Consider the following 25867-nt stretch of genomic DNA (forward strand, 5'->3'; position numbering starts at 1 on the left):
CTTGATTAGAATGTCAGGGATTCTCTTGTGCGCATATTAAAATATTTCACTTTCAAAACAAAATACCGCGTGGATGTGGCTCGAGTGTAATTAGAAACACGGTGCAAATTCATGGCTTCTAAATCCAGATCCGTTTGTGGAAAAGGCTTTGGCTCCAGGGAAAGCAAATTGCCGCCTGCGTTTAAATGACAGTATTTCATATCAACAGAGACGAGGGCGTCGTTTTAACGACAAAGCGAAAACTGCAAGGACGAAAGTTGAGCTCGTAGGTCAATATTTAATGTGCTCAAACCTTGTTATAAAGCTCACGAGACGACTTAAAGCAAAACCTGAAAAATAAGAGTCCAATAAGAGTATTTATCTGATAGTATAAAGCTTCTTCGTGTGTGAATTACCCTCAAAAGTGACCTCCAAAATTTGAAATCGATGTAGTGCTGAATTTTACTGCTGTTTATCCACAAAAAAACAAAAAAAAAAATCCTGCGACATCCGAGTCCGTATATTCTCTGCTGCTAGAGGCTAAAAACATCACAATATATTAAATATTTGCAAGTGCAGTTGGAAAATAGCCAAAGTGACGCAACAAAACCCCTTACGCGCTATTCTTCCAGTAAACTAGGCGCATTCATGATCTTCAGCAGGCCACTATGGGGTTAAACAATCGCCTTCCGCTGTATAGAAATGAAGCAACGTGTGAGAATTGAAGGCCCCTTGCGAGTAATATCTGCGAGCTTTTTCAACGCCAGTGTCTTCAATTAAGGCGCTGTCTGGTTGGCAGCCCGGTCTGCAGGGTGGAGGCCCTCCAAAGATTAAAATTCCCACAGCCTGTGGTCTGTGGAGGGGACATTTGAAGAGAAAAATATCCAGAGCATCTGTGACTGGAAAACAACTTGGGGTTCTGCTCCGAACGCCGGATTCAGCGCGAACCCACTGAGCTCTTTGACTTAACTGATGTGATGAAGGTCCTTAGGTTTGATCCCCACTGGCTGGTTGCAGTCCGAAGGATTCAGGCCTGGGGAGGTAGATGAATGGTCCTTCACTGAAGCTGCTGAAATGGCGAATATCAGGATTGTGCGCCAAAATCGTTACCGAGGCTTAAAATTGTCTTGTTTTTTGGCCTTTTCCCTGAAAAAAAAAGAGCCATCGGGTCATCCGATCTAAGCCCCAGCTCATCACATCCCAACATTAAAGCTGAACATTAGGCCTACCGTAATCCTCATAAATAACCATGTTAGTATCCGGACGAATGACCAGGATAAGTTCATATTTAATCACCGTAAATAACCGTGTTGCCCGTACGCGAGAGGCCATAGTCGGATTTATGGCTCCTGCAACAGCCAGCTTGATGTTAAGAATCGGTTCCGATAATTGTAAAGAAATCAACATTAGAATCAAAGAACTTTTATAAAGGTCAGCTGCAAGTTGAACGTCTCTGCTTGGCCTGTCTGTTTCTCAGCAGTCTCTCTCTGGGAGCCAAGCGATGATTGTATCCCATAAAATATGCAAAGAAAAAAAAAAAAGCAAAAAAGATCGAAGCTCCAATAACCGTAACGCAGAACACAAATCAAATAATCAAATTACGCTCCAGATGAGAACTCCAGCTCCAGAGATGTCCTGGCCTGTGAGGATCGGAGCTGCGCTTCGCTTGGTGACGGAGTCTCTGAGAACCCTGGTCCTGCAGGAAGGTTGCAACAGCCCAGGTTCGCTTTTACAGTCCTCGCAACCACAAGCCATATATCAGCTCCATAAAACCAAAGTAACCGCCTTAATATGGGCTTTTTATTGTGGCATTAAAGTGACCCCCCCAAAAAAGTAGTTCTAGTAGTTTGCGTTGTAAAGACAAGGGGCAGTGCCCACGTAGGGCGCGATTTAATGACGCTCGTTAACAAAAAAATGACTGTTAATCTACCAATAAAACAGCCAGACCCTGCAGCTCCGAGGGAAAAGCTAGATTTAGAGAGAGGGTGAATAATTAAACATATCTAGGTGTGAATTTTACTTGATGGGATAGAAAATATCTCTGCTTCAAGTGACGTTTGGACGGATGATGGTTTCAACTTGGACGCGCTCGTTTTTCAGATATTTGCATTTTGCTATACGCAGTGAAGAAGAGAGAATAAACATGCAAATAAATGTAATTGCGCCACTTATTTGTCTCAGCCTCGCGCCTCAAGCTGTCCAGACGAGGCTGGTTTTAAATCACTCCGGTTTAACAGCAGTCATATACGCGCGGGTTGAATATACGGACGAGCCGCTCATTCTGCATATTGCATATAAATAAGACCATTCATTTGGGAGAGAGGAATGTATTTAACTGGAAGAGAGAGAGACTCCCGCATGCAGGATTGATTTACGCTTCACTGACGCTTCATCGGGCTCGAAGAAAAGGTCCGGCCAATCATTTTGCGCCAAGCGCACACCCCCGCGCACAACTGCGAAGCTGAAACACTTTGTTTCGCTATTGTGACCAAGTTATTTGAGGGAGAGAGAGAGGGAGAGAGCGAGAGAGAGAGAGAGAGAGAGAGAGACGGGAAGCGAAGGGAGGGGGCGAGTTAGCGAAGGGCAGAAGAGAGAAAGAGAAATAGACAGAAGGGAAGAGTAAAATCTCGTAATGTCTCTCTTCTTGTTCTCCATCTATTAAAATCGCGTTGCGTCGCAGATAATGTCCGAGAATGTCCATTTCTGGGACTTTGAGCAACTATTACGTGGACTCCATTATAAGTCACGAGAGTGACGACCTCACAGCGTCCACTCGGTTTCCCAGCGTTCAGTATTCCGGCTCGAGCTCCGCCGCGGCCGCTAACGGAAGGCAGCCCGGGGGCGCGGTGCACGCCGAGCATCCTCACCCGGAGCCGTACCCGTCCTGCAGCTTCCAGCCGAAGCCTCCGGTCTTCTCGTCTTCGTGGAGCCCCTTCAGTCCGCACCACGGTGCCAGCAGCCTGCCGGCCGTCTACCACCCGTATCTCCCCGCGCAGCACGTCCCCTCCGCGGACACACGCTACCTCCGCTCATGGCTGGACTGCGCGCCGCGCGGCTCCGAGTCCGTCCAGGGCCACACGGGTCAGGTCAAGCTGGAACCGCAGCTCGGTCATCTCGGAGGCGAGATTCCAGCCAAGCTCAGCGGACAGCACCCGCACGACAACCCCGCGTACATGCTGGAGTCGACGACCACGGCGTCGCGAGACCTGAGCCACCGTCCGGCGGCCATCCCGGGAGCAGGGTTCGAGGAAAATAAGGACATTTGTGACGGGAGCGAGGACAAAGACGGCCTGGATCAAAGTAAGTTATTAGAACAGGAAATAGCGAGCTGGAGAGTAAGGGAGAGAGAGTGAGAGAGGGAGATTGTAAACGCTTTTAATGCCGCCATAAAACAAGAACAAAGAGCCGGAGAGCCAAAAAGCCCCCACCTTCTACTTTCTGCTGTGTTTACTGTTCTATTTGTCCACTATCATCCAGCTCCTTTCGCGTCCGCCATTGGAAACGTTCCGAATAATCTCGAAACTCCAGCGTCGAGTTCTCTTTCTCCAAGTAGCGCTTCCCATTCCCAGTGTTCCTAGTCGCGCTTCCCATTCCCAGTGTTCCTAATCACATAGACCGTTTGCACGTCAACAAGACTCAATAGCGAAAATCACTTTAATTAAAGGGCTTTTTTTTAAAGGACACAATCTAAGACGTGTAAGTGGTGAAAGGCGATTAGATGAGGAAATCTACGGACTTAAATTCAACTCTAAAAAAGACGAATTCACTACTTGTATATGTGATCTACACAGGCTGTGTATCGAACTTGAGTGTTTCATTGCGTAAATTCAAATAGTGCTAAAACCTCTAACCCTGATAAGAAAAAAAAATCATACCGGGTGTTCCTTTCTAAAAATTCTAAATAATAAAGAACGTTTTTATAGGTTCATTGGCCGTATGTGCTCTTATATTCAGATCGAAATTGATCTAAATCCATTTCAGCAGTTGTGGTGGTTGAGTTTGTGCATGAGCGGCTGCCCACAGACGCATGAGTTCGAGTTCTAACAGTTCAAACTGAGAACTCACAATCTGAAGCAATGTCAGCACCCGCAGACGTGCAGGCCTCGTCCTCCCGCTGCGTGCACACCGATTTCATGTTCGGTCATATCACCCTGCCTCTTACTTGCGGGCCAGGAAGCGTTAGTTTTATATCTCATGGTAGATAAGGGGGCCGTGGTTTCACTTTGACATTGACACGCACTCTGTCAGGGCCTCTATTTCTCTCTTTCCACTGCAGAGTCAGGTGCACGGAGCTCCGAACATGAGAGCAAAATGTTTCTCTCAGATGTCGTCAACCTTTGGCTGTGCTTGCTTCGTCTGCTTTTATGGAATCAAAAAAAGGAATCATGAAAGAGGCCAGGTCGTCCATCACTGACCCGGCGGCTCGGGGCTGCAAGAGAGCAGCAGAGGCCTCATAACTCAGCCTGCAGCAGGGGCTGGTCTCAGTGCGCGGTCGAGACAGAGAAGAGCTCTGCACTCTATAAATCTCCGGGAGCTCTAGAATCACACTTGGGCCTACATCTGATCATAATTTCATTAAAGGCGAGGCAAACAATCCCCGACTTAAATTGTGAGAAACACCTTTGCTCATCATTTTGAAAGGCGACGCGGGCGTGAGTTTTAATGAAATATGAAGCGTAAAGTTTAGAGATCACAGCAAATATTTAGCTACATCCTGTCCAACAGTCAGGTAAAGGCTCTCGATCAAATACTCCGGTCATGAAGGACATGAAGCTTCTGTTTGCGCCATAAAAGTCACAAAGGCGCAAATGTTTTGCTTATTACAGTCTTTCCCAGCGCGCAGCGCTGTAGCCTGTGACTGTCGTATTTTAGATGTGCTCTGGTTGCAATAATGATATTCTACCTGTCGTAGAATCACATCGTGTTGATGTAAAGCCGCCGAGCGTTCGGTCATGATACCGAGCGGGTTTGTTCTGCTTTGTCTCATCAGGCCACACTCGCAATTCATCCATCATACCCAAATCTTTTACAGCGCGTCCTGACTTTGCCAGATGTACAAAAATACCCTAAAAAGACATGTAGGGTGTCTATTTCCTCTCCAACTTATTTATTTCAGAGATCCTTTTAAGTTTAATCCAAGTTGAATGCAGAGGGAATCTTCTCTCCCCGCAAACCCCGACGGATAAATTAAATCGCTCCCAGTTAAGAGCGGCCCGTCAGAGCGTGTGACCGTGCGATATTAGCGCGTGCATTCCGCGTGCACGACCGTGAGAAACGAGAAGATGAGATGCCTGTGCAACAGTGATGACTTTTCAGATAAAGAACGTAATATCACCAGTGTTACGCATATTTTAATAGTGCGCACGCTGGCGCGCATATAAGGTCTGTCACCATCTCGTTTTTTCTCCGTCTTAAACAAACACAACCGCGGAGACACACACACACACACACACACACACACACACACACACATATCATTACGACATCTGACCGTCGTGGCTTCACGTATTCCCTTCTTTATAGCCGTGGAGGTTCAGCCCGTTGCAGAAAAAGATACATTTCCCATTAGAATCTCAGTTTATTGTTCCGGTTTGATTTTGGATGTTGCTGCGTTTCATTGTGGAGAGCAGTTCCACTCCCACCAGTAGATGGCAGCAAAGCTTGTTTACCACACGCCCCGTTGCTCACACAGCAACTACTGAACATTGAGCACCATTAGTGCAAAAATCTGCGTTTTTTTACTGGTAAACGCAACTATTCTGAGCTTAAGGTCACAGAAAAACACAGAATGGCAAATGATTCCCAGGGAAACCACTTGAAAGTTGGCGAGTGGAACCATTCTCTTTCTCTGTAATTTTAGTCGAAATACTGTACGAAACTTTGTTGTGAAACAAGAACCACGTTTTTCTTTCTATCAGTTTGTCTTCAGCCAGCTGCACTGGGGCTGGGAGAGAGAAAAGTTGACTTATGTGGTATTTTTCATGGCTCCAACTGTTTTTATTTATCATGAAAAAAAAATATGGTATGGTGTTTAGTTGAGTTTGGAGGTTTTTCCTACTTACAGCTTCAATTTTGACATATTGGGTAGTTCTTGGAACATTTTCACTTCTGTTGTATAAAGGTTACAGTTCTGCTAATTAGCTAGATGAATATATGTCTTTGTCTACATGATTTATGGTAATTATTGTAAATCTGATTTAAAGAGATCCAAAAACAGATCAAATAGTACACAGATTCCACATACCCACAAATATATAATAGTTAAAATGACTTGTTACATGGATGAAAACAAGGTTTTTCTTATTCATTTATTACCCAATAAGGCTGAAAATCATTATTTGAGCACGTAAACACATTTATTTGGTAGTCAGCTTTTTATTTGAGTATGTGTTGTTTATTTGCTCTTATTTATGTATTTTGAGCAGGCAACTGGCTCCAGTCTTGTCTGGAAAAGGCCTACTTATTGACTTTTATTGACAATGAAAGTGATGTCGCCAAATAGATATTCAAACTTGTATCCAGTTAAAGTTTCCGTGCAACCACAGATTCTGCTTATGTTAGAGATCTTGGACATCTCCAGTGAACTACTCTCTATTGTTGCACTGCCACTGCTGCTGGGCAGAGAAGAAAAGTTATTAACTTATAACACCGTCCAAACAACCCCATTAATTGTCGCGTTCCTATTGGTGGCCGAGTGAGTGTGTGCAAGGGCTGGCTGGACGGCAGCGTTTCCAGAGGGATATAAAATATGATTTCTGGAAAAGTAATAACATGCCTGTGGGATATATGAGAGGTCAATTTCTGGGACGACTGAAGGTGAAATTGTAAAGGGGAGGGAGAAGGCGACGGGGCGATGGTTGTAGTGCAACAATTTTGATCACTGCTCCGAAGCTAGTGACATTCATCACAGTGCACGCACTCTCCCAGGCAAAGGAAAAGACACACATTCACCTCCAATCGAACATATTCTGCTCCGGGGCCACAGATTTGCCAGTCTCCTCATCCGTACAGCTGTCAGTGAAGCCTCTCACCTCTGCAGATACAGGAACAGAGCCTCAAGAGAAAACACCTCTAACCTCGCGCCCATATTGTTTCTTTTTATCTGCACCATCCTAATGTCTTCAGACTCCTTGGGAAATAAAATCCATAACATCCACCAGCAGCACCCCAGCTCACCATCCTCCTCCTCTTCTCCTAGGCCGGTTTGTCATCCTGGATGACAGCCACGGACTTGGCAGACCTCTGAGCGTAATGGATGGTCCTGGAGGTGATTATACATCCGGGGAATGCAAAGCAACCAATTTGCCATGCGACAAAAGAGCCCCCACCTCACCCTCCAGCCTCTCTTCACCTCTTTACTAGGCATTATTTTTCTCTGAGATGAAATCGATCCTCTACATGCTGATCATGTTGGAGAAAATTGACTCTAGAGGGTATTAGGGACATATTTACTGATGAAGGCCACTAACCAACCTGTCTGGTAGAGAAGTATAGGGAGGCTTGTTTTCAGCAATAGATATTACTTCTTCATATGTTTGATCTGAGAATGAAATGTTGTTGTGATTAGGACATTATTCTTCTGCCTAGTATGTTTTAATTCGGTTGGCTGCACGAACCCTCAATCAAGGGACACATGTCTGATCCGCTGGTTTGATGCCAATGATGAACCATCAGGCAGTTCCTTTGTAGTGGCCATGATGTGTTGATGCAGTGCTCCTTATTTAGACCTAGAAAATAGATGAGACGCAGACAGGAAGGAAGATGAAGGCATGATGTGCAAAATATGACATCTTTTACAAAATGGCTTCCAAGCCGACTTTTGGGTTACATTTGAAATGTCAATCTGCAATAGATGTCTAAAACAGTGAGTTATTAGTGTTAATTCATGTTCATTCAATTCATGCTTATTCCGAGGAAAAATACACCCAAATAAGCAGTTACAAAAGTATAAAATGTTCCTTAAACTTAGGCAATATTTTTGAAAACTTAAGTCAGGATATTTATTTGTCTGCAAAATTTATGCTGCAATAAGATCACTCCCAGTCCATTATTTTAGTGATCATGTGTAAAACCTGAAGTGAACTCTAGGATTTAGTGCAGTTTTAGTTCATTTTTATTCTCTCAGTTGACAGTAATGGTTGTAACACAACATTAGACTATGAAGTTTTTAAATAGAAATGATTCAAATCAAAAAACACTGTTAGTGTTGTCACACAGGCCATCTTTTGTTCGGAGTTGGGCAAGAGGGAAAAAAAATCATTATGAATGTCATATGCCATTGCGTGAATCGCCTTGGCATCAATGCAATCTATTTGTCACAGTGGTAAAATAGTCCCAGCGAAACTGAAGACAGACGGTGAATACATCAGTTGGGGAAAAGGGTGACTCCTCAGTGAGGGACACACAGATTCTGTCTGACTCCAAAGCATTTGAGTGCTTCTGTCGCCCTTCCTGCCATTTTATGACAGACGAATATGGCCGTGTCTTCAGACAGGACAGGACAGGACGGTCTCCTTTACAACTGCTTGTCTCGGTGGAGCTTTTATGCTTCTGACTGCCAGGAAATTAATAAATAACAATCAATTTAAGTCCAAAGATTTGGGTTGTACTTTTAATCAGTTAAAAATAATCCTGCTTGTTAGGTTTGGCACAACTTGAATAAAATGTAGAGGCTTTACATGTCGTAACTAATATAACACTTACAGGTAGCTCTTTGTGACCGTGAAGTTATGCTGGGAGCTTCATAGTTGGGATTCCTCAGGGCTTTGTAGAGAGCAAGAGCAAATAGTCGACCTGAAACTAGAAACTCAAGTCCTAAACAAGGAGTCCTTGCTAATTGCATCAGTGTGAAAGCTATAAAGAGTGTTCTGGCAGTGGTAGGGGGTAGGGAAGACATGGTGGCCTGCAAATAAAACAGATGGAATAAATATTTGATTCAAAGCAGAAGATTCATTTCAAAAATGTTAAATGATTGCAGCATTGTTTACTGCGTGAATATAATAGGCTTATGTCTGCGTGCATGGAGATACCGACAGATTTAAATCAATTCAATATGTGGGAATTTTCACGATGACAAGTACAGATTAAATATTTCATATTCTTTTCTCATTAAAGGATAACATAATCATTTGGTCAACTAAAAGATAAGATAGAAAAAGATAGATAATGGTACTAAACACACACACACACACACACACACACACACACACACACACACACACACAGACAACTTTTCTTGATTGGCGGCCTGGAAAAGGAGATATAAATTTAGTTAGTTAGTTAGATTATTTTGATCATTGGATAAGTTTATTGTGGTGTCGTCAGATGTGAGATGACAACAGTAGGTTGGACAAAACAAACGCTTTTACGCAAAATATGTAACTTTTACGCACGACAAGGGAATAAATCGATAAGAAATTTCTTTTTGGATTAATTTTAAAAGTTGGCTTTCATTTGCTTCTCTCTCCTTCAGATGACCCGTCTGCAAATTGGTTACATGCGCGCTCCTCCCGGAAGAAGCGATGTCCGTACACCAAATATCAGACGCTCGAGCTGGAGAAGGAGTTCCTCTTTAACATGTACCTCACGCGGGACCGGAGGCACGAGGTGGCGCGCGCGCTCAACCTGACGGAGCGGCAGGTCAAGATCTGGTTCCAGAACCGTAGGATGAAAATGAAGAAACAGAGCAAGGACCAACCAAAGGACTAGCACACAATCCACCATCTCTCTCTCTCTCGTTCTCTCTCTTATACACACATACACACACACACGCACGCACATACGCACGCACAGGGGCGTCATTGTGGAAGTGAATGCTGAAAGTTTCCACTCACTTTACTGATCAATGGCAGTACTGATCAGCGACAGAAGAAAGGACACCGCTGTGTTGGGAAGGCTGCCTATTAACAGAACCGTGCACCCATTTGAGGTTGGATTTCGGGTGATGGGTCCAACCTCAAAGACTTACAGCTCTTCCTCCCAAATCCTCCCTTATCTAATTCAGATTTGATGTTGGAACGGCGGGCTGGTTGTGATATTTCTAGCTCCTCTTCGTCTTTATATAATGCTTCCAGCTTGATATTGCGCAAGCTTCCTGACGGAGAAGAAGGAAAACTTCAGTTGTGCCGTAGAAAGATATGCAAAAACACATGGTTTTATTTTCTCAAAAACTGCTTTTCTTATTTGGTTATTTATTGTTCACTTTCTGAGAGTTGCAGTTACGAAACGAAGGATTATTGCTATCATCAATTACACACACAGACACACAGCGCATCTTATATCTATTTTTAAGCTCTTATATTCGTTTCATTAGAAACCATCTTACATCCTGCCTGGTCCATGAAGGAGCGCCGTTAATTCCCCCGTTGTCTTGGCTGAGGAAAACCTCCACAATGGGAGCTCTGCCCGTTTTAAAAACAAGGGAGCTCAGTAGCGTCTGCTGTCGATGAGGTCAAAACTCCCTTAATAACAAAAATACGCAAATACACAAACCTTTCCGCTACCTCTTCACGCGTTTTAAACGCTCTAGCGTCGGTTTCCATCGATCCTCTGTTGCTATATCCTTGTCTTATCACCCTGATGTAAACAGGGTTCACCTAAAGCCACAGAGGGCACAATGGGTCACTTCTGAACTCACAACATGTCTTCAAGCGCATCCAAAAATCATTCCATCCAAAAGATAATAATGAACCATCCTCAAACGAGGCGCTTTTTGTGACCACTCATAAAGGTATGAACGGATCGTCTGGAACGTATATCACACATGGACGCCTTTTCTTACCGGTGCAAATCGTTCATCTTATTTCCCGATACCGTGGAGAAAGCTTTTCAGGCGTGTAAAACACACAGTCTTTCGCACACCTCCGCTTTCTTTTTCCATTGTGCATGTAAAGTGTCAATTCCATTGCATTTTAAGAAAGAATCTGCTCTATTTTTATACATACGGTATGTGGTTTCGGTTAGTATCTGCTATGCAATGCAGGTTATACTGAAAGAAAAAATAATGGAGCCACGACAGACTCACATTTTTACTGACACATTTTTAAACGTTTATTTTAAGGCCTGGAAAGGTCCTGGAAATAGAATCCGTGGAAATTATTTAGGAGCTCCTTATAATCAGATTTAACAAAGCACTACAAATTTACTCTAGCTAGAAAAATGCTTGAGCAATAGTGACAGTGTGATGCGCGTTACACTCAAGTTTATGCAGAATTTTATTGATCACAGTGTTTAAATATGAAGTGGTATTGTAAAGGAGGCGTTGAATTAAAGTGTCGGCGTCCGGTGGCAGCTTTATGGACGGATCATAAACACGCCAACGTGTTTTAAAGTTTACAGCTGTGTGTGTGTGTGTGTGTGTGTGTGTGTGTGTGTGTGTGTGTGTGTGTGTGTGTGTGTGTGTGTGTGTGCTTGACTGAGAGAGAGATAGTGAAAAAGCCGGATTAAAAACAGTTCACATGATTGCGTAAATAATTGGTTAGCTTTTTTGGAAAAATAATAACAAAAAAATAATACGCACACATACACGTAACAACAGTTAAAGAACTACATATAAGCTCCTTCTCTTTAATTTGGTAAACTGTTAATTCTTCTCCTAAAATCTCTGCTTTTCCCGACAAGCAGCGTTGAAATTTTCTAAGTAAACATGTTTACAAGATTTTGCGCATGCCTCGACTTAACTGAAGTCGTCTTTTAGTCGTTTAGCTCTTTGTGTGTTCAGTCTATCAGAGGGTAATGCTTGCTGAATAACTAAACCAGTCAAAATAGAGTTGTTTTTTCCCTATGTGAAATATTTCTAATTTATTGTATATAAAGTGAGTAACCTCGTCTTTCGTATTTGGAATGAGTTCGATATGCTGAAAGCTGTTTTGTCGTATCGGAACATGGCATCTTACTGTAATATAGATGTGTTTTTCTACTATATGTCATGTTCTTTAGATTCTGTTTTTCATGTCCTTGTGCCGACTGTCTCAATGACCTGTTCTGATGTCAGTCTGACGAGCTTTTTATGTTGAATGGTATCTCTGGGAAACAGAGGAAGAAAAATAATTGATTAAAATGGTTTCCTGTATCTAAATGATCGTTTCTATTATACTTAATGCTTTCAGCCTTTTTCATAATTCATCAGCGTCTGTATTCACACTTCTAACTGGCGGATGAAGCTTGTGAAGTGCTTGCTTTTTTAGTTTTGTTTTACTATATTAACTGACTCAAACCCAAGCCGTGATCACCGCAGAGAAGGAAGGCCTCGGCAGCTCTCTCCCTCTCAGCCGTGTGAAATGTTCCAAATCTTTGTTTGTTGAACTGCCTTCTGCGTATTGTCTCCCGTTCCTCTGTGAGGTGGCACTGCTCATGTTGGATTCCAATTAAAGACTTTACAGTACACGCTGCCATGCGTCATTGCACTGCGTTTCTGCACGTTCCCGCAGACAATTAAATATCTGGGAGACAATGTGGGGGAGCGGCACTGATTTAAAGCTCAAATCGAACATTTATCTAATTTCCGTGTGAGAGATCATTCATCCTGTCCTGCGGGTGCGAATGATGGGAAAGTTGAGAGCGAGCAATCAGCTTTCCTCTCGTATTCTTTTTTGCTTCCCCGGATTAAATTCGCTCTCAGTGGGGAGAAAGAAAGAGACGCAGGCGAGGAGTGAGGGGGTTTGAGGTGGGGGCAGTGCCGAGGGAGAGAAAGAGGAGGATGAGCCAGCATGTGTTTAAAATATGTGTCTCTTCAGTTGTACACACCGAAAAGGAGATGGGGCGTCTGTTTGGCTGCAACACCAAAAGACTGTCATAAACCCATAAACACCACCCCCGCTCCCACCTCCCCACCCACGCAGATGATGAGTGCATTCATTAGGAGAGTCGTCATCCCTCCATTAGTAGCCTGTGAAGCCGCTGCGGTTCCCCTGTTTGCCTCTGCACCAAAAGCCTGAAAGACAGCGAGTCTACACTGGCTGGCGTCCCACCGCACCAGCACCATCATCACAAGGCGGAGTGCGCGTTGTGTTCAAAAGCTGTCGTGTGTTGCTCTTCATGCACACGCACACTTCAAACTTAGTCAACGGCGGGGTGGTGCAAAACGCTAAATGCGGAGTTCCAGCACTTTCCACATATTGCAAACCTCAAAACCTGAAGCAGTTGCTATGGTTACACCCGGGATTTTACAAGGTCACGCTATATTCAAACACTGAACTGTTCTTCAATGTTACACCCGTCCAATATATATATATATCCAATATACATATATATATCACAGCCAGCCTCCATAAATCAATTTATTTCTAATTGAATCTTATTTACAAAACATTAATTCAGAACAAGTGACCTGCAGGTCACCATCACACTTTCACTGCCAATTAATTTGGTTATTAATTAGGAGAGGCACCCATCAGTGGCCAGCAAGTAATGGCAGCGAGGTAAACCTCAGAGAAGACCCTTGTGCAGGGCGGACGGCCGTCTGCCCGGAAAAAAACAATGTATCTAATGAAGGCTTGGGAATAATTCAGCAGAGAACTGCACATCTGATGCCTTGTTGTGCAGCCAAGTCCCTTTTAAAATAAATCTTCAAATATATATATATGGTAATGACTTTTATTGATATAGCACTTTTAAAACCAACATGTTATTAAAAAAAAATCTGTACAACATTTAAATGAAGCCCACTTCCTCAGCTGTTGTGATCATGGAATGAATATTAAATATTTATCTGAAAAATGAGTTGAAGGTAAAGCTGCATGATGAAATAAGGGGTTAATATGTATGTTATTACTATTAACCAACGCCTGCATTTCTTTCTGGGAAGAGCTGGATATAGAATGGTGAGCATGTCCTCAGCCTGTCTTCTTCATCTTGTACCGCTGCATTGGACCAGCCAATGAGACTTCAGGATTTGAGCCATTTTAGGCTCAGGCCCCAACACAAAGCAATCCCATAAACCATCTGTAGACTTGGCGACGGATGATTGTGATACTTCTCTGAGGTCTAGGCAGGGTCGGAGCTTCATTAAATCCAGAGTCTCCGCCGCAGGCCTCCTTTCAGCCCGCAGCCTGCAGTCCCAGGGAGCGACAAACCGCCTCAGCGACCTATGAAAGAGGCTCAGAGAGAAAGAAACAGAGAGAGGAGGGGTGGCACGCTGAGGGTATTCTTTGACAAACTGTAAATCCAAGAGAATGCAGCAGGCAGGAGCCTCAGACCACAACAAATACATGTGAAGCTCATGCACAGACGAGCCTCAGTCATGGAGGTGCAGAGAGCACCAGGGAAGCGTGCGGGCTACATCTGAAAGAAGGGGAGAATGTGATGAGAAAAGACATATTATAGATTCGAATGACAGTTTTGTCCCAAATCCAAATCTTTAACTAATCTTTACACAATGTCATCCCATCACACAGGTCTCATTGTCTCTGCATGACAAGTGTAAGCCAATGGAAAACTGCCGGTTGGTTTATTATAAAATGCTGTGGGGCTAAAACGATTGTGCGACTCATGATTTCTGTAGTATTGCTCCAAACTGAATGCACTGAGACAAACTACATGGTGCCGATGGAAAAAATTATATTTAATTCTGGGCAAATGTGACCAGCCCAACGTGTCTTCACTTCAACCTCTCATTAAATGAAAAAAGTCTACAGATAATAAGTGGCTTTACTTTTACAGTCCAGGAGAAAATCAGAGCGCAGCGGGCACAGAGCAACTAATCCCCCCTCCCTTACTCAGAATGAGCTGTTTTACACAGCACAGCTCCTATAATTCATCAAGCAGCAGAGAAGACTATTCATATTCATCAATTCTCTCCAAGAGAGTTATGGTCCCGCTGATACAAACGGCTGTATGGATCAGATCACATCAGCCATTCTGGACTCATTAACAGTGGGATGCAAAGCCAAATGCTGCTGGCTGGCCCGCACATGTTCCAGCTGCCTCCAAGAGGGCAGAAAGAAGTAATAATAGCATCAAATACGGTCCTGAATATCTGTATTTGCACATGTTTCACCCACCTCTGACTGAGTCACTGAAAGTGCAGATTAAAGAGAAAAAATCTTATTATGCTCTATTATACCTCTTGCAATAATAATAATAATAATAATAATAATAATAATAATAATAATAATAATAACGGTCGTTTTATATTCCAAATATTGTATTTTCTATTTTCTATTTGTATATTTATTTTTTATTTTTTTATTTTTTCCCTTTTAGAGTAAAGTTATAAAAAGGAACATGTGATACGCGTGATTACACATGTGAAATTAAGCAGAGTAAAATAAAATGAAAATGATCATAACAAAAAGCCAAACGCCATTTATAGGTTGCTATCTTTATTTCGAAATCTATGACAGTATATATATATTTTTTAAACAAATCTATAGTCGCCCACACTCTTTTCATTTTTTAAATTACCAATTAGATGTCATCATTGTCGTCGAGGCGCGCGCAACAGTAGCAATAGCGTATTAAATGTTCCTGTATTGCCATTAAAGTGAAAAATGTCTTACCTGAAGGTCCCGTTATTTGTTTGTTGGGCTCTTTTGTTTGCAGTGTGTTTGTGTGCGCGCGCGTGCGCGGGTGCGCGCGCGCGCAGTCCATCCATCTGCGATGTTCCGCCGCCACAGATCTCCGCGAGCTGCGTTCTTCCGGTGGAGAATCTCCACGCGTTTGCCTCTTCTGTGCCAGTAAAACCTCAAACTCCGCCGGTCAGAGCGCGCCGACACTGTTGGTGCTGTTTGTTTTATTTCCTATCAAAAAAAGTCTGATAATATTTCTCCCTTTGGTCCAATAACACGCCGGCGGCTTCCGCTCCCCCTCTGCTCCGTTCTCACGTCAGTTGTTATGCGCACTTCCTATTTTCAAACGCGGAAACTAACAGCACGAGAGGAGCAGGATGTGCCGCGCGCACCAGGGGTCTCGTGCTCAGGGGTTTTAAAAAAAAAAATGAGCATGGCGTGATGAGGAATGCGGGAGCGGATGCGGCTTGGGAGAAACCGCCACCAACTGATGTTGCGCAGCGGCGAGGACCGGATAGAAGAGGAGAGGAGAGGGGAGAAAAAAGGAGCCCGTGTGGTGTGCGGTGCAATAAAAGAATATGACGGCAATAAAAGTTTATAGCGTATAAATTTCTGAAGGTTAAGAACTAAACGGCTGTAAAGCAAACACGCTGAAAGAAAGCCAAGGGGGGTCGGAAAGAGGCGCACAGTGGCGAAAGGGAGTTACAAAATCTCGGTATGATAATATGTTTTAGTTATCTAATGGATTAAAGGCAGAGGGGAATCAAATGTTTGCTTTCGGGCCGGTAGGTTTATAAAAGACAGACGTGATGAGGATTGGCGTAAATCTGAAGAAAAAAGTGAAATCCTTCAATCCTGTTTTTATGTTGCGTTTGTTTTGGGGAGCCATGCAATTACAGACACCCCCCCCCCCCCCCCCCCCCCCCCCCTAAACAAAACCCCTTTCCTCCTGCAACGTGGTCAGTTTTATGGTTTTGTAGCCGTTTGGTCTTGTTGAGTTCCGTGTGTGTGTGTGTGTGTGTGTGCGTGTGTGTGTGTGTCTCCCCACACCCGGCCTGCATACCCCAGCGGGCGGCTTGTACTGAGGCCGGCTTCAGCGCCTCTATTGCGGGTCAATACTTCGGGGTTAGTGGCGCTGAGATGCGTCTCACAAATTTAGGGTCTGTTATTCCTCCCTTAATGTGTTCCACCGCTGCGATTTACTTTTTCCAGTCTGATCCGCTGCACACTCCTCAAATAACGTAACAGCTGCTTTTACACACTGTTCAAAGCCTGTAATTTAGGAAGGCTCACACGTACGCACGCACGCGCGCACAGAGGGAGCGAAAGAGAGGTAATAAATGGGGTTGTGGAGTGGACCTGGCCGCAATGGTCACACTGCTTTTCAATTGTTTTACGATTTGACACCAGGAACACATGTGGTTATTCATTGTTATTAAATATGAAGTCAGCACTAAAACAATAAAGACTTCATAAACAGAACGATACCCTCTATAGTACACGCCATATGGTAAAACAACACTTGATGGCGCTCGTGCTCCACCAATGAAACGGCTGCCCCTGAAAGTCATGTCAGAAGTGGGTCGAGAAACGGCATTTTGAGGCTAAATTTCGATGTATCGAAATTGTTTTTACTGGATTTAGGGTGAAATTCCCCATTGTAACGGTCCTGTATAACCAGTAGTTAGGTGATACGGACACATTAATGTGGTATGTAGAATATCTGAATAGGCTACATAAACCTATAGATTTGACATAGGTGCCGTGTGTTTAGGAAGCCAATAGGGTGCATGAGTGTAAACACTGTATGATCCGGGAATAAAACTGGTTTGATAAAAGGAACATTACTAAATATCCACACATATGCGTGTGGCGTTCCTTTGATGCTCTGAACTGTTAGGTACTATGCGATTAATTTAAGATAATGCGTATTTGTTTAACGTCCATTGGCCCTTAGATCTGTCGGATTTTTAAAAATTAGGTTTACATGTTTGTGGCGTTTACACATTAAAAGTGAGCCCCCGTACGTGTGTGTCAGAAGTAGGACAACTTGATTTTTTTCGAACAATCCATGGGAACCCATTATTTATGACAGTTTAGGCACACTAAAACTGCAAGGTCCATGTAAACTGGCCCCAAAACAGGATAACCGTAGCCTTTGTGCAGTACACTTCTCACTTGGGTCGCGTTGTTTGGACTGGGGCTAGAATTCTACAACCTATCCCTTGTAAGAACAGATCTTCTGACACTACAACACCTCGTGGAAAACCTGCGGTTGTAGAATGATTAAATAGTGCAACGCTGGGGTGTTCCCGGCCTTCGTTTGCGTAAAGGGACGTAAAGGATCGTTAAACCCTTTTTGTTTTCTGCACGACATCCATAAACAACACTAAAGCTTCAACGCGCGCGCGCACACACACATACACGCACTTTATAGTTGGTTAAAACGTTTACAACCACTTTTCTCCCAGTCTATCTCCACTCTCCCAGTCGTCCTTATGTGTTTATAGGGATCATATTTTTAAAAGTAGGGGCCTGCACGATGATCATACGTCGGGGGGGGGGGGGGGGGGGGGGGGGGGGGGGGGGGGGGGGGGGGGCGCAAAACCTGATTACCAGACGCACTAGATTGGAATAGAAGACAAGATAGGCTCCGTCTCTACTGTTTTTTAAAACCTCAATTACATTTATAGGCCAGCACTTGTTAAAACCAATACCAATTAGCAAGAGCTGCCATTCCACGCTCCCCCCCCCTTCTCTCTCTCTCTCTGTCAACCTCTGTCGCTCACCCTCGCTGACATTTTCAGGCCTAATTCACTCCGCCCGGATGCAGCCGACGCGCGCATAGTCCGTTCAGGATTCAGGGGAAGAAATGAAAAAGGACAATTAATGAGGGCTGCTTTCTAATACACCAGCCCACACACTCCAATCTTCCTCTACGCCCACACCCACCACCCAATCTCCGTCTCATCGCTGAAGTAGGAACGTTCATCTCATTTGGATGATGGGAGTACTTATGTCTGTGTTAGATCCAATGCAAGGCGACAGAATTCTAATTTTGTCTACGACTGAGCTCAGGCGTAAAACACAAAAGCAAAAAAAAAAAAGCCCTTCCGTGTGTGTTTGACTGTGCACCGTGGACGCGCTCGCCGTGTCGTGCGCGAGTGTGTATGTGCGGAAAAGCCAGTGGCAGAAAAGCGGATAATAGATGCAAATTGTCCCTGAAACACACACACACGCGCGCGCGCGCACACACACACACACACACACACACACACACACACACACTGGGGCCGGAGGATGGGGGGGGAGCAAGACTGAGAAAGACAGAGAGAAAGAGCAAGCGAGAGAGCGAGAGAGAGAGAAAGAGAGGGAGGGAGGGAGAAAATATGAAACAACTCATTTGCAGAGGAGTAAATCACGGAAAAGGCGTTTGAGAGCTCGACAGGCTCCCGCTTACAGCGCGAACACCGGAATTGTGATGCGCACGAGCTCTTCCTCATCTGCTTATCCCTCTTCTTATCCCACTTTCTCTTCTCCTTCGCCTCGTTTTCCGTCTTTTTTTCCTCCATTGGAAATTCTATGGAATCGATGTGATCGTCGTTGCCGTTGCGGTGGTGTTTGTGGTCGTTACTCTTGCCGGCAGCCGTCACCTTTACGCGCACCGCTCATCTGTTGTGGCCGTGGGGGGAAACACCACAACACCGGCGGTAGACCTGCTCCACTTTCTCTTCCTCCCTCCCCTCCGTCTCCCTCTTTCCGTGTCCGAGTCTCTCTGCCTCCAACAACCGCTTCCTTCACTTCCACCGTGACTCTGGCGAGACGAATATAAACTGTCACAATAAACCAAACCAACACAAAAGATGAGCTCTTATTTCGTCAACTCGCTCTTTTCCAAATATAAAAGTGGAGACTCGTTACGTCCGAACTACTACGAGTGTGGCTTCGCGCAGGACCTGGCCAGCAGCCGGCCTACCGTAGTATACGGTCCGGGCTCCGGAGCTACCTTCCAGCACGCTCCGCAGATCCAGGACTTCTACCACCACAGCGCCTCAACGCTACCCAGCAACCCGTACCAACAGAGCCCCTGCGCGGTCACATGCCACGGCGAGCCAGGAAACTTCTACGGATACGACGCCCTGCAGCGGCAGACACTTTTCGGTGCCCAAGACGCGGATTTGGTCCAGTACAGCGACTGTAAACTGGGAGGAGCACAAGGGCTCGGCGGTGAGGATGCGGAGGGAACCGAGCAGAGCCCCTCACCGACGCAGCTGTTCCCATGGATGAGGCCGCAAGGTGAGGAAACGGAGGTTTTAGACATTTCCCCGTTGTTGAGAGGTTGTGCCTATTCTAAATAAAACGAGCAGCTCCTCCAACCGGTCAATCAGTCCAGGCAGGAGGAAATGTGCAAGAAAGTTGGGGATGCGGCTTTAAAAGGGAGAGTTTATGTGGGGCAATTAACACTTCCTGCGAGACAAAAGTGTGTTTATGGTTTTATTGGCGCGCCCAAGATTTGTGAATGACTTGAGAGAATTGGCGTTATAAAGGGCGATAGAGAAAGTAAATGTGTGAAAATAATTTAAAAATGGTGGAGGGAGAGGGATGGAAGTCAAGGACCTCTCGTCGTGAACTCTAGAACAGATGAAGAATAGATCTTAAAAGTATTTGCTTTCAAATTATGAAAATGAGAGAGCCCTGACCCAGGTTTAACCTCTCCTGCCATTTCGCGTCCCGCCTCTGGCCTCGGGAGAGTATTTCGCCCCCGATTTCGGGTCCCGTGCCCGAGTGTGTCGCCTTTGCGCCCTGCGTGTGTCCAGCTATAGCACCAGTACTCGGTGCGGGTGTCTATTTTCTGTGTGCGTTTTGTGGCTGGAGATCAGCTCGGCTCGCTTCAAAACCGATCAGCCCTCACGCGTTTCACTGGAAGCAGAATTGTGATTAGGAGGAGGTTGACAGTGCGGAGGAGACGAGCCTATAATTGATGACCACAATCAAACTGATTATGCAAGAAGGCATTTTTGTGTTAGAGCGACACGGTTAAAGGCAGAAAGAGATGGAGCGTGAATGGATTGACATGTATAGTAGCCCATTTTGTTTCAACCCGTATTTCTTGTGTGTGTGTGTGTGTGTGTGTGTGTGTGTGTGTGTGTGTGTGTGTGTGTGCGTGTGCGTGTGTTTGTGCGTGTGTCTGTATGTGAGTGAGAGAGAGAGAGAGAGAGAGAGAGAGAGAGAGAGAGACAGGGAGCCATGTTTATTGCTTATGTGTTGATGGTAGTATATTTAAGTGGAACTTCAGCCTTATAGGACATTTGTGGCTTCAGATTAGGTTCATTAAAATAGGAAAGGCTTCACAACACAATAACGACAATAATTACACAGGTCTGTGCAGGAGTGTTATGTCTTTCACCCACCTTCCACTGGAGAACAGCAATAACTGTCGCAAAGTAACACACTGAGGATTCACGGTCACATGGTTTCCTCTTAGGTGTGCCTGATGCTACCCGTGAAGGTTTCTATCGTCCTTAACCTGACAATACTGCAGCTTCAAATTGTTATATTATATAATTTTCATGCTGATTCTCTGCGCCCTGTCCCAGGTTTAACCTCTCCTGCCACTTTACTACGGTCCTTATGCCACTGGTGCCGTTATTTACAAAGAATGAGTTTGCGTATAACGGTGGACGTGCTTGGAACAGTCCAAACCAGACGTTTTCAGGCGCACGGCTAAAGAGAATGCTTCACGCGCACGCGATGTCAGTGCAGGCGCACAGGCGTTGTTCAGGGAGAGGATTTATTAGTTATAGTTTCGGGGGTAAAAGGCAAAGTGATGAAGCGGGTTGTCTTGCCGTGTTTTGCGTTAACCATCCTTTACCAACTTGCTCCCATAAGGTATGGCCCACACCCACACCCCATTCTCTGTATGTTAAAGGAGACTCCCAAAATTCTCCAGAATCCAAATATGGGGATTTAGTATTCGAGTTAAATGTCGAGCTCGTGATATGGACCTTGTTATGACTTTATTGAACATTTTGATAAATCACTTTAGCTGTATGACTTTGATATAAAATTATATGAGCGAAATCGGATTAGGTCAAAGAATGAATTTGATCAGTGATATTAGGAGAATCTTATTGCCAAGGCCAAACCAACCTCGTTTTTTCTCCCTCCAAATGTCATCTGCCATATTTTTTGGATCTTATTTAATTGTCATGGCCAAGATAATAAATTCTGGAAATACCTTAGTCCCAAGGCTTGTATTATTCCCTCGGAGTTTTTATGTAATACATAATTTGGAGTAAATAGCCAGCTATTAAATAACGGACACACATGTGTGGATTTATTCCTGTAATGCACAAGTAACGTTTTTACGCAGCCGGGGTTCGGGCTTAAATTCCACCTGCTCGCCGTGCAGTCCAAAAGCGCGAGGATCAAAGCGTCCCAGCTGTCATTTTATCAAGTAAGGTGTTTCTGCGCCCCCTTCATTCACGACTGGTGACAGCACTGAATGTGGCGCCCACTTCCCTTCAGTCCCCACGGCACGAAATCACGGCGCCAGCCCTGACAGATAATACATACAGGATATTTACATCTCTTACAAGTTGGCGCATTTCAATAAAGACTCCCTTGTGTTCCCCTGGCTGTTTTTGCCTTAGACAGCAGCGCCGTGCCCGCATGAACACTCACTCTATGTGGAAATGAGGTGCCCAGCGCATTGCCCGGAGTCAAACACTTCGTGCTGAACTTTTGTTCCAGTTATATATGTATATTAGAGAAAATGTGAGCCTGCAGACCTTCTATAATGCGAAGGAGGCCTGATAAAAGATATATACTTCAACCCAACTCATCGTCTTCTATCTTAACGTAGTCCAGACACTTCATTCTTTCTCTCCGTCTCTCTGCATGTTGCCTGCTGGCAATAACTCTATTTGTGATTATAGCTACATAAAGACGAGAGAACAGGAGTTTGATATCCAGATTGTTTCCCCTCTGTGCTGCTGTAAAGAATCATTTATTTCTATCTATTTTTTCTTCTTTGGAATTTAGGGATTTTCGCTTTGCTTTAGAATAATAAAAGCGGATCACTGTAAGAACAAAGGACTTTTTTCTTCTTTTTTGAATTTCCATTATTTCAGACATCTCTGCACGAAAATGACTTGGCCTATGAGTCGCAGCAGAAGTGAAACGACCTCTAGGGTTATTCATTATAAAACACACACGCCTTTGCACTCCCATGCTCGTTCAGTGAGCGCGCAGAAATATCTGATCTCTATTAAGTATTTATGAATTTTATATTGCGTCTGCGTCTCGGGTCTACCTGGGCTGCGCTCAATTAAGGCAACGGAGCCACAGCAAAGGCAACGCTCTGTTAAAGAAAGCTTGCCATTTACGATTGCAGTTTGCACACGTTTTAAGTTAAAAACCTTTCTTGGCCACAAGTTTTTCCTTTTTTTCCCGAACCTGCAGCGCGGGATCCACTTCTTCCTTTTAGAAGTGTTTACGATATATTGCTGTATCAAATATTCATGCGCACTGTAAGTGCTCAGTAGATAAGTCTAGTGTGTTTGTGCGCGTTTGTGTAAGTGCGTGAAAGAGAGATTACACTGTGCTATTGATTTCCATAAAGGAAATATATGCACGTACATAGTGTATAAATAGCATAAAGAGGGTTTCTTGTGAGTTCAGGGATGACTGTGGGAATTCAGATTAATGTCGACTCTGAATGATGTACAAAGGAATTTTCAGGAATTTTTACAAGCAGTAGTTAAATTCCAACCATCCCGATCCTTTGGTGACATCAGTGTGAAAAACCTACATTTAGTGACTATCAGCTTTTTAAAAACATAGATTAGTGTAGTACAACTCTGGGGGTCTTTTTATTGGAAGCATTTTTAAAACACATTTATCTTACTTAATAACTCTAGCTATTATGCAGACTATATGCTGAGCCAAGGTATTGATTTTTAACCACATTAGATGGATGATGAGCATTCAACATATCCCATAGTTTATAGCAGCTTTCAATGAGAGCCACTGGTGGGATGCAAAAACAAAACCAAAACAGTCTGAATTCATATGAAGGGCTTGTGACTAAAATTACTGTAGGTAAATACAACAAATTTGGATGAAACACTGAGGTGGCGTAACCCTGATTAAATGTGCATGTGTTGTAACTAAAGGATGTTAAAAGGTCAATTGTACTTTTATATCAGATACTTTTATTTGAGAAATGTACTTTTGTATTTTTTCAGAATATATTGATTTTATGAAATGTTCTTTATAATCATCATGTTTTTGAGAGCAGTGCAGTGTTGCTAACTCATTTTAGCCATCACTTTAGATTGAAAATAATTCTGCCTCTAATAATACTGCTGTCTTCCACCTCTCCCCTCCCCTCACTCCTCCCCCAGTAGCTGCGGGCAGGAGGCGCGGCAGGCAGACCTACAGCCGCTACCAGACCCTGGAGCTGGAGAAAGAATTCCTGTTTAACCCCTACCTGACCCGGAAACGACGCATTGAAGTGTCGCACGCCCTGGCGCTGACAGAGCGACAGGTCAAGATCTGGTTCCAGAACCGTAGAATGAAGTGGAAGAAGGAGAACAACAAGGACAAGTTTCCCAGCAGCAAGAGCGAGCAGGAGGCCGTGGAGAGGGAGAGGAGGGAGAGGGAGCTGCGGGAGAGTAGTGGAAGCGGCGGCGCGGCAGGTGGTGGAGGAGGTGGTGGAGGAGGTGAAGGTGGCAGTGGAGGAGGCTCAGTGGCGGCCACCACAGCGGGGTCACAGCCCCCCGTGAATGTGGACTGCTGCGAGAAAACCCACAAGCAGATGTAGGTGGGGGTGAATACGAGAAAGCAGAAGAGGCTGATGCAGGGGCTGTAAATGTAGGACAGGATCGGGGTGGTGGGGTGGTTTGGGTGGTCGAGGGGAGGGTGGAGGGGAGCACTGTTTTTATTCTAATGCTGGCCACTGAACTGCTCTGCATTTGCCACGATTCAATCGAAGGAAAAGGGACTGGCTCTTCCACCAAAAAGAAAACGACAAAAAAACAAATAAAAAAACAAAAAACTGACTCATGGAGCTGATTGTACAGTTATAACTGGGAAACAAACAAAAAAAAAGAAATCAGTGAAGAAGCAACGACGTGAGCGCGGGGGTGTTTGGATCGATCCAACTCAAGCAAACATAGTCACCTATAGTGCTTAAAAGAGCGAAAAAAGAAAATGATAGCATCCTTTCTTTGTGGAACAATTATTGTGGAAACATTTCTATATTGTTAGAAGTTTATCATTAACAAGTTTATCTTTGGCAGCTGTATAGTTTTTAAGTTAAAATGATGATGGTGCACTTTTTACTGTACTTCTCACTTCTATATGTTGTTGTTGTTGTTATGGCAATGATTGATAATGATGATGGATGGCGACGACGTAGCAATTAATGAAATTTCCAACAACATGAAACTGCCTATTTATGCCGTTTTAGTATAGGTCGGTCTTTTTACACACTCTTAATTGTTGTTTAGTTCTGTTTTTTTATTCTTTTTGATTGATGGTGTTTTATGTTGTCCTCATTTTTTTCCTCTTTTTGGGTAAAAAAGCATGCGCACAGTGCAAATCAAAAAAGAGAACATTCATAAAAATAAAGAGAGAAAAAAAGTTCTGTTTCCTGCGAGTTAAACCCTTTCTTCTTTAAAACATGTCAAATTTATCTCTTACCTTTCTTTTCTCTATAGACTTTGTCATAAGCTAGACTGATAAAACTGTACAGGTCACGAGGGCAAACATTCAAATCTCTACTCGGAAATTTCCACTTAAAAAAACAACACATACACACCCTTCCCCCTCCCCACAGACACACACACACACACACATACACACTCTCACACACACAAGCTACATCATAACATGCAGTTATTTATGGCCTGGTCCTCACCGTCCACTTACAATATTACGGGCCACTTTTTTCACCATTACGCAGCTCTCCATCATCCACCGGAGGAGAGCGGATTGTTTCCACATGGGAGGATCAAACAGCCAGGGGATTCATATTTACACTGGCATGTAAAGCAGTCTGTATATCATCATAGAGTGAACTGTGCTATTGCAACTTTATAGATACATACTAAATAGGACAGGGGAGAAAGGGAAGAATTAAAAAAAATATATTTCAAAATGATGAACCCATAAATGTGGAATTATTAAAATTATGTTAATGGGCCGTTATCTATTGCCCTGCACATTCATGTTGCTGTTAGCTTTGTTGAATTATTAAATGATTCAAATAACCTATTACTGGAATGTTTGTTTAAAAAATTAAATGAATATTTGGTGGTGCATACGGCTCATCTTGAAACAAAGCAATGATTTTTGATTTTCTGAACTTGAAACTA

At 43.9% G+C, this 25867-nt stretch overlaps 2 protein-coding genes across 3 annotated transcripts; both read left to right on the forward strand.

The window, feature by feature from the left end:
* Positions 1 to 838: 838 nt before the first annotated feature.
* Positions 839 to 12007, forward strand: hoxb9a (homeobox B9a). Its single transcript, XM_011603555.2, has 2 exons — positions 839 to 3279; positions 9452 to 12007. The coding sequence occupies exons 1-2, from the start codon at positions 2673 to 2675 to the stop codon at positions 9685 to 9687; spliced, it is 843 nt and encodes a 280-aa protein (XP_011601857.2). The 5' UTR covers positions 839 to 2672; the 3' UTR covers positions 9688 to 12007.
* A 6823-nt stretch (positions 12008 to 18830) lies between these two features.
* LOC101072541 (homeobox protein Hox-B8a) lies at positions 18831 to 24622 on the forward strand. 2 transcript variants are annotated; one of them, XM_003964256.3, is made up of 2 exons: positions 18831 to 19781; positions 23894 to 24622. In XM_003964256.3, exons 1-2 carry the CDS (start codon positions 19349 to 19351, stop codon positions 24310 to 24312), a joined length of 852 nt encoding a protein of 283 aa, XP_003964305.1. In that variant the 5' UTR covers positions 18831 to 19348; the 3' UTR covers positions 24313 to 24622. The 2 variants fall into 2 exon arrangements, with proteins under 2 accessions (XP_003964305.1, XP_011601859.1); XM_011603557.2 differs by having other exon boundaries at positions 23897 to 24622.
* Positions 24623 to 25867: the final 1245 nt, after the last annotated feature.

The sequence above is a fragment of the Takifugu rubripes genome, chromosome 5 (genome assembly GCF_901000725.2).
Source record: "Takifugu rubripes chromosome 5, fTakRub1.2, whole genome shotgun sequence".
Taxonomy (NCBI): Eukaryota; Metazoa; Chordata; class Actinopteri; order Tetraodontiformes; family Tetraodontidae; genus Takifugu; species Takifugu rubripes.